Source organism: Syngnathoides biaculeatus, chromosome 6 (assembly GCF_019802595.1).
Source record: "Syngnathoides biaculeatus isolate LvHL_M chromosome 6, ASM1980259v1, whole genome shotgun sequence".
Taxonomy (NCBI): Eukaryota; Metazoa; Chordata; class Actinopteri; order Syngnathiformes; family Syngnathidae; genus Syngnathoides; species Syngnathoides biaculeatus.
In genome coordinates, this window is record NC_084645.1 from 19,348,281 (window position 1) to 19,363,283 (window position 15,003).

The window sequence follows — 15,003 nt, forward strand, 5'->3', positions numbered from 1 at the left end:
ATATCGGGAAAAAAACCGGCGGAAAGCGCCGTGAACTGAAATTCTCACACCGTCGACGGCCGCGGTGAGCAAACTGCCGTCGGCCGCGCGCGTAAAGGAAGGAAGCGGCGTGTACGTACCTTCGCAGGAGAGGCCGTGAGAGGTGACGCCCGACAAGCTATCTTTGCAGACGTTGCAAAAGGTGGGACGTGCGTGCGAGCAGGCGTACCAGTTGTGCATCCCTGAGAAATGTTCCACATTAAACTGAGCCGTCTGGCAAAAAGGAGAAGTTACAATAGGTTGGTGCCGCCGGGATTGCGGGTGCAAACAAATACAAACAGTGCACATCGGCGCCAGCTCGTCCTTCGCTCGCAAACCCACGTTGGCCTCCTCGGGGTGACTGACTCGGTCGGGAAGTCCACCGCTTTGCCCCGTGAAACGGGAGGAGGCCGAAATCTTGCCATCACCCCGTTCGGATTCATTCGATTGCGGCAAAAAGACGAGCGGACGAAAGCGCGGCCCACGGCGACTTCATCCGTTTTGTCACGCCGACAAACTGACGACTGACTGCAGGTCTCCCGACCTCGTGTACGACGTGGTCAAAAACACAAGAAGCGGGAAATTTGCCGGCTTGGCCCAAATTCTTCCGCTGCAGTCGCAAATGACTCCGCAGTTGTCTCGCTTGCGTTTAAAGGTCAAGTTTCAGTCACGTCCGGAAACCTTGTCTGGCACGGATGCCGGCGCGGGCGACGTCAACGCGCAAGTACTTACAAACAAAATGGGAGTCATCCAAATCAAACGCCGATGCGTAATCGCTAGTCAACGATTCGACGCAATGGCCACGCGTTTGGCAATAGCGCCCCCCGGTGGGCGACGTGCGTCCCGTTTCGACCGCGCGCCAAAGCGGCGTCTCCGCGCAGGGGCGCAACCGAGCGCCGCGCACGTGTGCGAACCCCCCGTGTGCGAGCTTTGGGGGTGCAGCTGCATTGCAGTGCAGAAAACAGAGTGGGGGGCGGGGGTCTTATATAAGATTTCCCTCCCAAATCGGAGGCGACGCTGCGTTCCGTCCGACATTTCAAGTGTAGAACACGCGAAGATGAAAAGTTCTCGTGAGTTGCCCGACGTGGCCGGTGATGGTCGACGTGCACGTTTACATCCGCCCCCACCCCCCCAGCGCGGCGAGCACATCGAGCCCCCGCCGGAGTTCTCCCTTGTGTCAAAGCCCCGTCGACAGCTTCTCCGCGGATGCGCGCTCTTACCTCGAAATGCTCTCTGGACTGGACGGACTTGAGCGAACTGATCCAGTCCTCCATCTCTTTGCGGTTCTCGGCACAGAGGATGAGCCGACGGAAAGGGGTGATCACCTGGAAGGGAAGGGAAGGGAAGGGAAGGGAAGGGAGGAAGAGGAGGATGAGGATGAGGATGAGGAGGAAGGAGCGGGCGAGCGAAATGGACTGACGGACGCTCGGGCGGCCGCGCCGAGCGTTTGTGGCGAGACCGTCTCGCCGGAAGGCAGAAAAGGATGAGGCGGCCCCGCCTCCCTTCAAGCAGCCCACCTGACTCTCCATCTCCCTTCGCGCTCTCTCTCTCCCCCTCATTAACGCTTGCTCGCTCATCCCCCTAAGAGAACACCGCCCCCCCCCCCCAACCCCCGCCGCCCCTTTTCTTCGCGCCTCGCAGCTTCCAGCCGCCCCGCACGTGTTTCTGCTCTCGGCTCTCCGACGCGTCCTCGTGCGCAAGCCTCATCTTCTCAGTCCGTTCTTAACAAAAGCAAAACAAAGATGGCAGCAAGAAAGTCAGACGACCAACAAACACAAAGCTTGAGCGGAAACGATCACAATGACATTTTCTGGATGTTGTCATCCATTCAATTAGTCGCAGTTGCTCTACAAAGTGCAACTAGTGCCTATACTTGTTCGGATTCAAGAAGGTGCCACAAGGCGTTGTTCTAAATGGTCGCTCACATCAAGACGGCACGATCCCAAAAGCGTTTCCGGAAGCCCACGGTGAGCTCCGCTGGCCGCCTCTGGTCCACTTGCAAACTTGACCAAAAGCAGCGTCGGGTCTTGGCTGGAACTGCTGCCTAACTCGGGCATTATTTTTTTTCAACCTTTACCTAGAAATGTCGTCTCAGTAGGGAAGGGGAAAAAGCCTTCTGCCCCATAGAAACAATTCATCAGGCTGTTAACACGCCAGTTGACTTGAAAATGAAGAAATGTTGGCGCCAAACAAGGCCGGCTCGGTCGCTGGTCGAAAGCACACTCGGGAGTGCCGTTTCGCCACCTAGCGGCTCGGCGGGCGAACTACATGTTCTCTCACGCTCGGCGACGACCTCCCTCCCTCCCTCCCTCCCTCCTTCTATCCTTCCATTCATCGTCAACGGGGATTCTCCCGTTCAGGCTGGCCTGAACTCTGTCCCGGGCGACTTCGGGCCAAAGGCGGACTTTGCCCATCGGACACGGACGACCGACCGCACTCAAGTCGGGCCCGTCCGCCGCCGCGGCGGAATCCTTTCCGACGGCTTAACGCTCTCTCGCTCCGTCCTTCACCTTCCGGCTCCAGAAAGGCAGGATTCCACGCCGACCATCAAGAAGAAATGGCAAAGAACGAAGGCGATCTGGCACGAGACGCTGGGAAGAGTTTGGCGAGGGTTTGCCGTGCTTTCGAAATGTCGCTTTGGAACGTTGTGACAAGCGAGGCCGAAAGTCGCGCGGAGCCGGACGGAAGATCTCAGTTTACCAGCTGCGGTCGTCACAGCCCCAATTCGGATTCGGTGCAGCGAGACAAGCTGGTGTCCTACGTCGCCCGATACAAGCCGACGCCAAACGCCGCCGGCCAAACTTTTGATCGTCAAATACGTCCGTTCACCTGCCGATGAATAGAACCGGAAGCCCCTCGTCAATTATCGTCGTCGTGGAGTCCCGATCACGATGTTTGCGCTCTTTTGTGGCGCGTGGGATCATTGCCTCCCGCCCCAAGTTAACCGTTTCTTCTTTCGTCTTTATCGTGTAAGTGGAGAGGACGACTTGCAGATGCCAGAAAGCGTTGCTTTGGCTTCCGTCGAGGATCTGGCAAGTCGGAACCTTCCACGCGTTTCTTGGTGTAATTTGCAACATGTTCAAGCGTCGATCGGCGACCTTTTTACAATTGCGATTACGTTGCTGTTTGGACAAAAGCAGGCTGGTGAAACAAAGTAACCATCCACCAGGGTGGAGGAGTTCCTCAGGGAAACGCAGTCCACTTCTTTTTTTTTTTTGTATGCTGAAGGTGACTATCGAGTGAAACGTATCGTCCGTAACGTCCGCCGGTACACCTTTACCGCACCTGTAAATCAAAGAAAGTCTGTGTTTTTTCCAAGGTACTTCTTCTCAGAGCGTAGTTAAGGCCCAAAAGGTACTTTGTACGTGCATGAATGATTTTATCGGCCTTTTCCGATCCAAAAGGAGCCATTTTGAAGTCCCCTCGAGTTTCCCTCCAAACATCAAATAATCATCGACTGCCATCCGGCGCCACAAATCTCAAATGGAGCGTTTTGGCACCGCCTAACATTGACTCCTTCTCCCGATCTTTGTACAGGCCGACTGCCAGGCGAAGGCGCGTCCGCCGTTCCCTGCCGGCGAGGATTGGTTGCCGCGGGAAACGAGAACCGCCGTCTCCCAAATGGCCAGTTTGCGCTTGCGTGGGAATGCGACGAGGGGCCTCCTTCGTATCCAGGCCGAGGAACAACGGCGCCGTCGCACGTGCGCGAGCCTCGAGGAGGGGGTCTGCGAGAGGGGGCGGAGCTTCCGCGCCCAGTCTGGGGGGGCGGGGGGGGGGGGGCGGCTGCGCCCTCCCTCACACACGAACCGCGAGTGCGGACGCTCGTTTTCGTCCGTCCGATCGGCTCAAGCGGTAATTAGCATTTTGTGTCGAGCTCCGCTTGCATTGGAACCCAAAAGCGAGTTTATTTTTAGACGTACCAATGTGAATGTCTCACCGCCAATAAAGTTTTTTATGCAGCGGCGTCGTCAAATTTGCTCTTTGGCCATCGTGCTTTGCCCAACTACTGCACCCAAATCTTGTACTGCAGCGAGGTCTTTTGCAAAAAAAAAAAAAAAAAATGGATTGCAAAATGTGTAGCAACACGTTGGGGGGCGTTGGTGGTCAATTAATTGGAGACTCTAAATTGCCCCTAGGTGGCATTGTGATTGGCTGGCAACCAGTTTCAGGTGTACCCCGCCTCCTGCCCGAAGTTAGCTGGGATTGGCTTCGGCTCTCCCGCGACCCTGGTGAGGACGAGCGGCTCAGATAACGGACGAGACCGGAACGATCCGTGACCTCCTTCACTATTGGACAGATTTCGGGGCAGGCACTGTCGCGCTCCGCCGGATTTGTTTGCCGGTCATCGCGATGACAGAATTTAGAAAATGTCGCTTTTTTTTTTTTTTTTTTCCACTTTTTTCACACGACCGTGGACCACGTCCATTCCCAGAAAATCCCAATGTCCCGTCACCGGTCAGCTACTTTCAGAACTACTCGTGTGGTGCAGGTAAGAAAGCTGAAAACATTCCAGCCCACAATTTAGCGGCGCATGCGCACACGTGGAGAGGCTTGTGCAACTCTCTTCGTATCCAAGTTGGTGTATTCCTCCCCCCGCTTGCGGTGGCCACATAGCAAACACCCCCCCCCACACACACACAATGCCCACCTTCCACCCCCGCCCCTCTGTTCTATTTTGGGCTTTCTCCTTCATCTAAAGGAGATCCCGATGCCGGGCGTCTCTTTCACGCGAGCGCACGCAGAGCAGCCGTATCAGCAGCTCATCTCATTTACGGACGCAGCCGACGACGGGTCATTCCCACGCGGGCGTTTCAAGGCGTGCGTGTAAAAATAGCTGCACGCTCCCCGAGGGGCTCTGTTCTCCCTCCCGACGACAACCCCACCCCCCCCCCCCTCCGCAACACACACACACCCCTTAAAATAGCATCACCCGGCCCCAGCCAAGCCACTTTTAGAAGGCAACTATTTTTCGTCCTCAGCGCTGATATTTCACGTTTGTTACATCACGCTCTGCGCTGGCTTCCAGGAAATGTCAGCTGTGCTTCCCCAAGTGAGGACGCCAAAAATACTCCAAATGTCACCTAAAGATACGCCAGAAATATTCAAGCACAAGTTGATGAAATTCTCCTGCCTACACGACAGAAACGTAGACGTAGCTTAAAAAGTATTTCAAAAAAAAAAAAAAAAAAAATGAAAAACCTTAACATGACGTGAGGCGAGTAAGTTTGCGGCCTCGCCGGATGGGCCGTGCCTAAAATGGCCGCCACGTGCCAAAATGCAACGAAATAGCCGCCTGCACTGCATCGTGGGAGTCGGCGGCGACCGCGTGACTGCACCCCGCGGGTGTCAGACGGGTGGCGCGGGGGCCAGATCCGGCCCGCCCCGTCATTTTGTGTGGCCCGATGTAATACTGTCCGATCCCGCTTTGAAAAGAAATGCTATCGTTAAGAACGTGCTTTTTTTTTTTTTTTTTTTTTTTAAACTTCTGATTTTACAAGTAGTTATTCATCAATTTGTTGTGTATAGCTACTTACATGAGGTGATAATTCCTTCACACGGGTTCGGAACGGCCCTGCGAGGGAAGTCATAACTACCGCGTGGCCCGTGACAAAATGAGTTGGACCCGAAAAGGCTGAGACGCCACGCAGAACGGTCTTCGCAGCGGTTTCTATCGTGTACAGTATTTCTTTTCGACCAAAATAAGGTCTGCGAACACATTCAGCGCATTTCGATGGGTGGCTTTTCAAATGTCCGCACCACCACGGAGCAAACTGAATTCGCAGTTCAAAAACAATTCCCGCACCCGTTTTGTTCTCATCGTGAACGGTCAACTGTCAGTTGCGGCCTACATAACCCACAAGAAGGACTTGAATGGCCATTTTGATGGGGAAAATGTCAAGGCAAGAGCGAAATGAAGCTAACTGCGCACCTCGCGCGTCAACTCTCAGGACCCGAAGTGGACCTTTTATCAAAATGGCTGAAGCTACCACGGGAAAAGTCCTCGCGTCTTTCTGACGTCCTCGGCAACTCAAGCTGATTCTCACCGTGAAGCTGTTGTTGACGTTCTTGGTACTGGACTCCGCAACGCTGGCGTCCGCGAGGTCCACCTCGTCAAAGATGAGAGACTGCGAAAAAGCGGAGACCGGGGTTAGCGTTCACATTTTTAGAGACAAACATCTTATCGTGTGCAAAGCGAGGCAGACCAGGAATGGGGTCCGGGCGAGAGCGTTTTACGCCCGGATTTTGCCCACCAAAAGCAAAGACGACAAGCGACGGCTTCGCTTTGGAGGCGCTAGCGGCAATCGCGCCTTCTCAAAGGACACCTTTGAAGAAGAGATGCGGCGCCTCCGCTGTGGTTTTTGGGCAAAAAGGAGCCATTTGCGCAACGCCTCAAATCTGCCGGACTTGAGAGGTTGACTCTGGCCCCCATTCCACACAAACCAATCAAAGGCGCAAAATGATGCTACGTAGGAACCACGCACAGCTGCAGAGTGCACGTTTCGGTTTTGTGACTCGATCAGGAAAACGAAGCAAAACTACGACGGCAGTTAGCAGGGCACAGACCTCCACCGCGTCCACGAATGAAAAATCACGACGCGCTGCGCCCGCATAGCGAGACTCCGTGCGGCGGCCCAGTCTTCGGCTCACGTGTCGCCGAACTCGCCCCAAAACGGCCAATTACCACCCACGGGGGAGGACTTTTGAGACCCGAGCTCGGTATTAGATCGGCTAGCGCAATAAAAGTTCACCATAAAGTCGAGTCCCAAAGATTTGGGCGTGGAGGCTTTTGACCACTTTTTGCAGTCAACGTCTGCTGTCGGAAACGCCAAGATGACTTCCTGATATCACATCGCCAATCGACCAGGCCAACGACAAGACGCGGCAACATTTGAACAAGTTGGGGTGAGAACCGAGACGTCTTCGGCAGGTGCGAGTCGGTCACGTGACCGTCCTCTGCCAAGTGTCCTGTTTTGTTTTTAGCAGATATGGAAGGCAAAATGTGGCCGGCCCTGAAAAAACTCGTTGTTCTCGCGGGGCGCATTGGAGTTCCGGCTTCCCTCAGAGGGCCAATAAATCATCCATTTACATCATCAATTTGTGAACTAGTTTTGGAATCGGAAACGAAGGGCGACATGTTTTTCATTTGGTACCAAAAATGCTCGTAATAGCTCATCTTCATCATTTTTTTTTTGAGAATGACATTTTGAAATTTTGGTACAGATTTGGCAAGAATCCTGAAAATTTGCCCCCTCCGGTCCTGAGTTTGACACCTCCGATTTCACGTATAATATATATACACACACAAGATGTTGAACTTCATGAACATACCGGATGAGTAATTCCATTTTGGGATTTTGGCTGAGGTCAAGCTGCAAGTCGCGCGGCTTTCCCGCCGCCTTGCGCAGAAGCCCCGAAATAGCCGGCGCTACCTCGCGTCGGGGACGAGGCCGGAGCGGCGTGGAAAGCCACCGGTGTCCGTTACGGCCTTGGAGAGACGACGGCCTCGTTTCCGTCAGGTGGGAAAGGAGCTGCGCCGCGTCAGTCACCAATCCGCCGACTTTTCTTTCAAAATGTGAGCACCGAACGTGTACTGACCGGATTCGCTCGACGCTCAGGGGGTCGGAACCGCTGCCGCTTTTGCCACCGTGTTGGCGTATTTGTGAACGGCTTCGCGCTCTCAGTGGCGCACGGGCTGCCGTCTGCGTGGACCCCGACGCGTAACACGCAGCAAATGTGTGTCTCGGGGGAAGCTGTGACGAAAGCTGACACGGAAAAGCCTTGCGAAGCCTCTACGGGGGCCCTGCGCAAAAGTCCGAGGTTTGAGCCAAGCCGCAATGAACATACAGCACGCGGACGGGACGCGTCGACCGGAGGCGCGACGGCAGGCCCAGAACGGCGTATGCGAGGGAAGATGACGAGTGACAATGGAAGCCTCAAACGATTGGCCTGCAATTAGAGCTCGACTGATACTGAAGACTGATTTTCCAGATATACGGAAGGGGATACATACTGGTTATGAATTATCGCTTCTCCTCAAGTAAGTCCCTCCGCCCTCCCCATCGGCGCTGATGCTGTTCTGGAACGTAAAAGGTTTGACCCGGGCGAGGGGTGACGAGAACCTCGGCATCTTCCTTTGGCGCGCCGGCGTTTCGTTTCGTAGCCGCCCGTCCCGGCTTTCCCGCCACCCGACGACTTCCTCCGCCCGTTCCGACCTGCCGCTTTGGTTTTTTTTTTTTTTTTTTGCTGATCCGAAAACCGATCGGAGCCGTGAGTTGTTTGACCGGTTGCGCCTCCTGCTGAGAAGCGTCACAAATGCTAACGGGCAACTTTTTCTTTTCTCTGGCAAGCCGCAGTTTCGGCCATCGGTTGCGTCGCATCGCGGTGCCGTGCTTTGCTTTTGCTAAGATTTCCGACTTCAAGTCAAGGAGTGTCATGAAGATGTCGGGCGGAATGAAGGCTTTTTTGGTCTTTTGATGCCCGCCATGCAGTCCGAGCAGAAAAACGGCGCCCCAAATTAGTTCCATCCGGAGAAAATACAGATAAATGTTGACCCGCGTTAAGTTCAAGCGTGATCGGAGTATCAGCCGGGCTCTAATCGGTTCTCGACACAACAGCGATGCGCTCGGGTGACTTCAACGGCAGCGAAGGTGGGAGGGGGCGGAGCATCTCTACGGGCCCGACTGCGCTGACCCGAATTCTCACTAGGCCCTCCTCGGATGCGCCGGCGCCCAAAGCCGGGGGCGAGCGCCGCGCGCCGCTCCAGCACGCCGCCAGAGCTCGCCAGCAGACGCGACTCCGCGACGCTCGCTCTTGCCGGTCGGACTGCCGACGTGGGGCGGGGGCGGGGGCCGGGCCGGGCCGGTTCCAAGTTAAGGAAGTGGGAAAAGAAATCAGAAGAGAGTGAGGCCAGCTATTAGTCAGAGAAAGCAACAGTCAGTCATCACAAGCCGAACGTCGGTTATCGTCGTACGAGGACTAGCGACACGTCGTGTACTGTACAACGCGGGCACACAAGTGAATACGTTTGCGATGAAAATGAATTCCTTCAAAATGATCTCATGGTTATGAAAAAAAAAACAATCAAAGGCTAGAACACAGCAATCAATTAAAATGATCTCAAACAAGGCTGTCGAAGTCATTTTTGTCGCGGGCCGCATTGGACTTCTCATCGTGGAATTTATAAACTACTTTTGGACTCTTATTTTTCAATGATTGTTGTTTGGTAACACAAAAATGCTCGCAATACCTCAATATTATCATTTGTGAGATGACGATTTGAAATTTTAGTACAGATTCCAACAAAAATCATGGCATCAATACACGTGATTTGCTTTCGCGGGGCCACATAAAATCCTCCGGCCCCCCCCCCCCCCGGGCCTTGAGTTTGACACCGGCGATCGAACATATCCCTGCGCTAGCCTCCACTCATCCGGGTTCGCTTTACTAAAAAAAAAAAAAAAAAAAATCAAATTCAAATACATTTGGCCAATCATAAAAGAGATTTGATGAGCTGATCAATTGTGCTCATTTCAAAGTAAGATCGTTGCTTTTGATTTTTGACGTTTGTGCGATCAAGGGTTTCTTTTTCTTTGCTGGATATTTGTCGGGATCGTGTTTCAAGAATGTTCCTCTTAAAATTGGAATTTGCCAATGCGGAACATCGCGCAAAGTGTCACGCAGAGGCAGAAGCGGGCGTTCATCTAAAAATAACGCCGTTCTGTTTTGTACAAAAACGTTGGACGTGTATCAGACTAAACAGGCTGCTGAAAGTTATTTATTGCAACAATAAAGATAGCGTGTGGAAAATGTTCGCTCATTCAAAGGTGCCGCAAGTGCTGAAATAAGCCGTACTCAAGTCCGCGAAAAGGGCCATCGAGTGGACGCTCCAACCCCCTTTTGCAACATGTGCATTCTCTGCTGTTTGAATACTTGTTGGACACTTTGACAGGCGGCGCTTACCTTGGCGTCTTTGGCGTAGTAAAGAGTTCGGCCTCTCAGCTTGAAGTATCGCTTCTTCCACCGCTGGAAGGAGCTGGTTTGCTTCAGCAACAATCCTTCCTTTACGCTCGTCTGCAGGAGGAGACGGGAAAGAAAAACAAAGCGCGCATTTGTGAAAAGTGCATCTCACAAACACTCTTAACCGTCCATCGCCCATTCGCGGTCGGCTCGCGCGGGCAAAAGCGATCACGGCAAATGTAACCGGGATTGACTCCTGCTTCTGATGTCATCACTAACGCGGCCGAAACATCTTCTTCTTCTCGAGCCGTATGACGATCGACGTCATTTTTAAATCGGGTGGCTTCAGTCAAACTGCAACGACCGAAATGTGCAGTGGATGGTTTGGACTTTTCCCGAAAGGTAAAAAAGCCTTTCTTCATGGCACCGCACGCTCCCTTCACGCTTGGAAATAGTACAGCGGGAAACTGAAAAACACGCTGCATGAACCAGTCGAGGCTAACCAGAAATAATCACAACGGAGGAGCGACGTCGGTCTCCGCCGTTTATTTCTCTTGCCGGCGTACGTCTTACCGTAAGCGTTCCGAGCCGTCGGAGAACCGCGACGTCCGACTTCGTGAGTTTGACAGTCGACGTGCGACCGACACACGAAGAACTGAAGTGAAGACGCGACGAGCCGAACGTATCTTGGCGTCGACGTGAAAGCTTTGACTTTGCGTGGCTGGTGATTTACTTGCTTACTTTCAAAATGGGGCAGAGGGAAACCGCAGAATTGATTGGGGCCCAATCGTGACATTTGTCCCAAGGAGGCGCACTGACAAACGACAAAACGAGATCTCCTCAATTCCTTTCGTCTATCCGAGAGGACACCGAAGGCTGCGATCGGTCGGCGGCCGGTCCCGGGCGGAGCCGGCCGGCCTCGCCCCGTGCGGCCGAGCGGAGACCGCGGCATTCGCCGCCACGTTGGTGGCCGCTTCTCACCTTTAAAAGCAGCGAGACACCAGCAGGCTTGGTTTTGGTTTTTTGTTTTAAAACACACCTACAAATAAGGTCTGGGAGTGAAAAATAATCATCAGTCTGGCAAAAAAAAAATTTTTTTCTTCGGCTCCATCATCCGCCTCTTCTGCTCGCTAAAAGACAAAGAGCGCCGGCCGAGCCGCAGACGGACGGCAAGCGTCGGCGAGCGCCGCTCGAAGAGGTCCCGTCCTCGTTCTCTGGCGCTGCAAAGGCGCGCACGTGGAAAGCATAAAACACACATACGCACACAGGCTATTTATAGCACAGGAAAGCTGTTCTTGGAGGGGGAATTACAAACAGAGACGTGGGCCCCAAGCCTCAAGCTGACATCCTGCCCACCAGCTGTGTCAACTTCAACACAGAAACGGGAACACAGGCAGACGCAAAAGCGGCGCGCGGAAGTCGCCGCCGTCAACCTCGCCGAGACTTTCGTTCAACGGCAAAGGGATTTGGCCAGCTCGGTCACGCCTCGAGGGAGAAGATTGGCCGGACCGACGGCGCTGCAACGTACACAAAAGAGATGATTGCTTTCGACGGGACGAGCCGGTCTCCGGACTCATTCGTTATTCTCCAAAAAGAAAGCGCGACAACTTTCTTGTTGCGACCGGCGTTCTTCCTTCGATCCACGTCCCGCGCAAACACAATCAATTGGATTTTGCGACGACATCTCGGAATCGGCGGGAATGAAGACGGTGACGTTCTCGCGAGGAGTCAGCGGGTTTTGGATAGGGTTAGAAATGAGCTCATTAGAGGGAGAGTCAAAGTTGGATGGTTTGGGCACGTCCAGAGGGTGGAGTTTGAACAGGCAGGCAAAAGAGCGAGAGAGCGAGAGCGAGAGAGAGAGAGAGAGCAAAGACGAGGTCGACGGATGTTGTGAGGGAACAGGAAGATGCACCAGATTGCCTTGGATGGAAAAAGACCAAAGGAAAAGAAGGAGATCTCGGAATGGGTATTCGAGCTCGCAAGACAGAGAAAGAGCGGACATATCGCTGAATGAAAGAGCGGTGATCAAGAAGCATCCAGGGACAGATGGCGGAAGACTTTTGGGACCTACGAGAGTGGAGGGCGAAGCACATCTCGTTCACGCGACTGGGGGAGAGTGTGGGGCTGGTGCTGGTGCTGGTGCTGGTGCTGGTGCTGGGGGGGACGGGACATGAAGACCACAAAGGCCTGGCAGCCGGATTAGAGGCAAAGTGTAGAAGACGGTGGTGAGGCCAGCCCTGACGCTCAAAGTATTTTGATTTGGAAACGTAGGCAAAGCTTTTCGACCCATTTTAGACTTACTGGAGAGGGAAACGAGCCCAAGGCCGCTTCCAGTGCCAATGTTCTTTCAGGGATTATCGTCACAAGACAAAACTGAAGTGGACAGGATTCTCCTTCGTAGCTTGCAGGAGCACCTCTTTTGCTGTGGCGCCGAAAGTCCTGCGATCTTGTCGTCTTGTTTTGCCAGAGAGAGAGAGAGAGAGAGAGAGAGAGAGAGAGAGAGAGAGAGCGAAAGGCAGCCAGCATCTTCCGCTGTTTTCCGTGAACGCCGCTGATGGCCAAATTCCTGGATTAAGGTGAAATACCTCCGACGCGGACTTCCCTATAAGGCCGCCTTTGCGAGCGCAATCACAGCAGGACTGAGACCATCTCGTGGCATGTGAAGTCATCGCCCAATTTAGGGCCAAGGAAAAATGCTGGAAATCGGAATCTGTTTTGAAGGAAATGCTCCGTGAGCTCTTCGAGCGTCCGCACAGCTTCTTGGAGGGTAAATGACAAAAATACACGTCAAAGGTCAGATGAAATTTTGGAAAAGGGGCCACCGGCCGGGCCGGCTCAGTGAGCGTGCGGAGGGTCGCTCCGCCGTGCGCGCTTTGCTTTTTTTTTTTTTTTTGCCACTGGCACTCGTGTACCGGTCGAGGCAAAAAGAAAAAAATGCCATCATGAGACGGTCACATACGGCTCAAAACAAAGAAGTTAACAATGACTTGAATTCTTGTCGCCCCGGAACAGAAAACGAGCCCTGGCCGTTCGGTACAAGACAACGCGAGGCCGTGACGGGCGCCAAGGAGGCGTCTCGTGGCCAAATGTCTGCAGATTTGACATTTTATGAAAAATAACGTAACTTCGCTTTTGAAGAATCCTCCCCGGTCGACTCAGATACTTCACATGTTATGGGGGAAGGTCAAATCTGCAAATGTTGCCGTCCGGACTTTGTTTTTTTTTTTTTTTTTTGTTGCGCTGCCGCCTTCAGAAGGAGAGCATCAATGAGAAAAAGGAAAAGTGACGGAAAAGTTTGTGCAACACGGCAAACTGTTCGGGACAAGCGCGCAGTCTCTTTCGGACCTTGATCCCGGTTGAGTCGACACGTATTGGAATTGGAAGTTCTTTTCACATTTTAGCACCAGCAGCACTTGACACGTCTTGTGATGAAAATGCTCAAACGGCACTTGCGTTTTTGTGTGGCAGTTTGACACTGGAACAAATATTTCCAGCTGCATTTCCCGTTCCCGCTTTGAAAGTAGGACAAGATTTCTCTAAATCTGAATGCCAAGCACAGGTCACGTTGACTCCGTGGCGTGCGGCGGGAGGCACCGTCCCACGTATTCAGCGCTGACCCGCTGGACTAACCCTCGCGTCTTTTCAAGTCCAATCCATGGAAAGCATCGTGAGAAAGTGTGCCATGCATACAAGTTGAAAAAAGGCCACCGGGATCCAAAACTTTTCGAGCTGACCTGTCAGAGGTGCACAAAGGACTTTAGCTTGAATTGGATGTTCCACTTTCCGCTCTTGTCCCTCCTTGGCCTCCATAGTTGCCTTTCTCGTCTCCATCTCCTTCCTGTTGCCAAGTAGGTCAGAAGTGATCTTTAAATAGCGCCACCGCTCCCGCTCTTGGGCCAAATTGTCCCGGTGCGGGGGGAAAGTAACCCGAGTAACCCGAGCGGCGCGCGGCTTCCGGCCACGCACCGGCGGGCCGACCACCGCGACAACTGCGACGCTGGCGCACAATGGACAAAGGCGGCGGCCCTTCAAATGGTTTCAGCAGCTGCGCTCGCTCACTCAACGGAGGAAAGCTAATCGGAGCCGACGAGGCTCGCGTTCCTTTCCACAAAACGGTTCCGCGAGGTCCTGACCGCTTCGGGCCGGCCCCCGGTCAACGACAGACTCCCGTTTCGCTAACGGTCCCGCCGTCTCACCTTGGAGCCATTTCCGCGCGCCGGGCCGATGACGAGTCCCCCGTGGAGCCGACCTGATTAATGGCGGTCCTAATCTAGCCACTCAACTCCCAGGAGGGCAAAACAGAGCAGAGGCTGTGAACGACTGCCGCGGAATCCCGATCCCGAAACCTCCAAACGATAACTAGCGCAGTTGCATTAGGAAGCCTACGGGAGCCGAACAATCGGGACGTTTTGCTCTTTTCCGGGAAGTCTTCACACCCTGCGACTTTTTTTGTCTGCGGCGTCGGGTCTACTCTGCCAAACAAGCGCAACAACTTTGGACAACTCCAATACGAGACGTTACGCGTTGTATCCCACAATCACTTAACGCGGTTCCCGGAGGGCGCGGGGGGGGTTGAGAAATTGGTAGCTAATGCCGGTGCCCATATCGAATAGGAAATTAAAATCCGTGCAGTAGACTTTCTCGTCATGCTCAATTCTTGTAAGACGTCAGAAATACATTACAGGTAGACTACTTCGACATCTGGAGTCACGTACTTTTCAATCACCCTGTTTGACACGGTTCTTGACTATGACTGACAAGTGTAGTGTGGACTCTGTGAAATCATTATGGGGAACAAACAAACATAAAAATAAACAACCAGGTTTGAAGAGCGGTCGCCACGTGAAAGAGCATTGGCCTCATTCGTGAGGATAAGGAATCCTGACTTGCGGAGCATCAAAGAGAGCGCCAGAGAGTCTGCGATGATAAATTGCCAGGACGTCCGTCCCGGCCTCAAATCCCGCCCTGTCCGTCTTTCCCCGGCGACTGCATACAAGGCCCCGAGTGCGGCAAGGAAGACGGACGGCT

At 53.5% G+C, this 15,003-nt stretch overlaps 1 protein-coding gene across 7 annotated transcripts in view; it reads right to left on the bottom strand.

Annotated features, from left to right (window-relative positions):
* dgkh (diacylglycerol kinase, eta) overlaps nucleotides 1–15,003 on the bottom strand; it is a 36,071-nt gene that overhangs the window by 16,686 nt on the left and 4,382 nt on the right. For all 7 annotated transcript variants that reach the window (XM_061823970.1, XM_061823971.1, XM_061823973.1 and 4 more), the window contains exons 3-6: nucleotides 9,979–10,089; nucleotides 6,063–6,143; nucleotides 1,239–1,343; nucleotides 120–252 (exon numbers count right to left, since the gene is read on the bottom strand). In XM_061823970.1, the coding sequence (XP_061679954.1) occupies nucleotides 120–252; nucleotides 1,239–1,343; nucleotides 6,063–6,143; nucleotides 9,979–10,089 (430 nt within the window). The remainder of the gene's footprint in view (nucleotides 1–119; nucleotides 253–1,238; nucleotides 1,344–6,062; nucleotides 6,144–9,978; nucleotides 10,090–15,003) is intronic.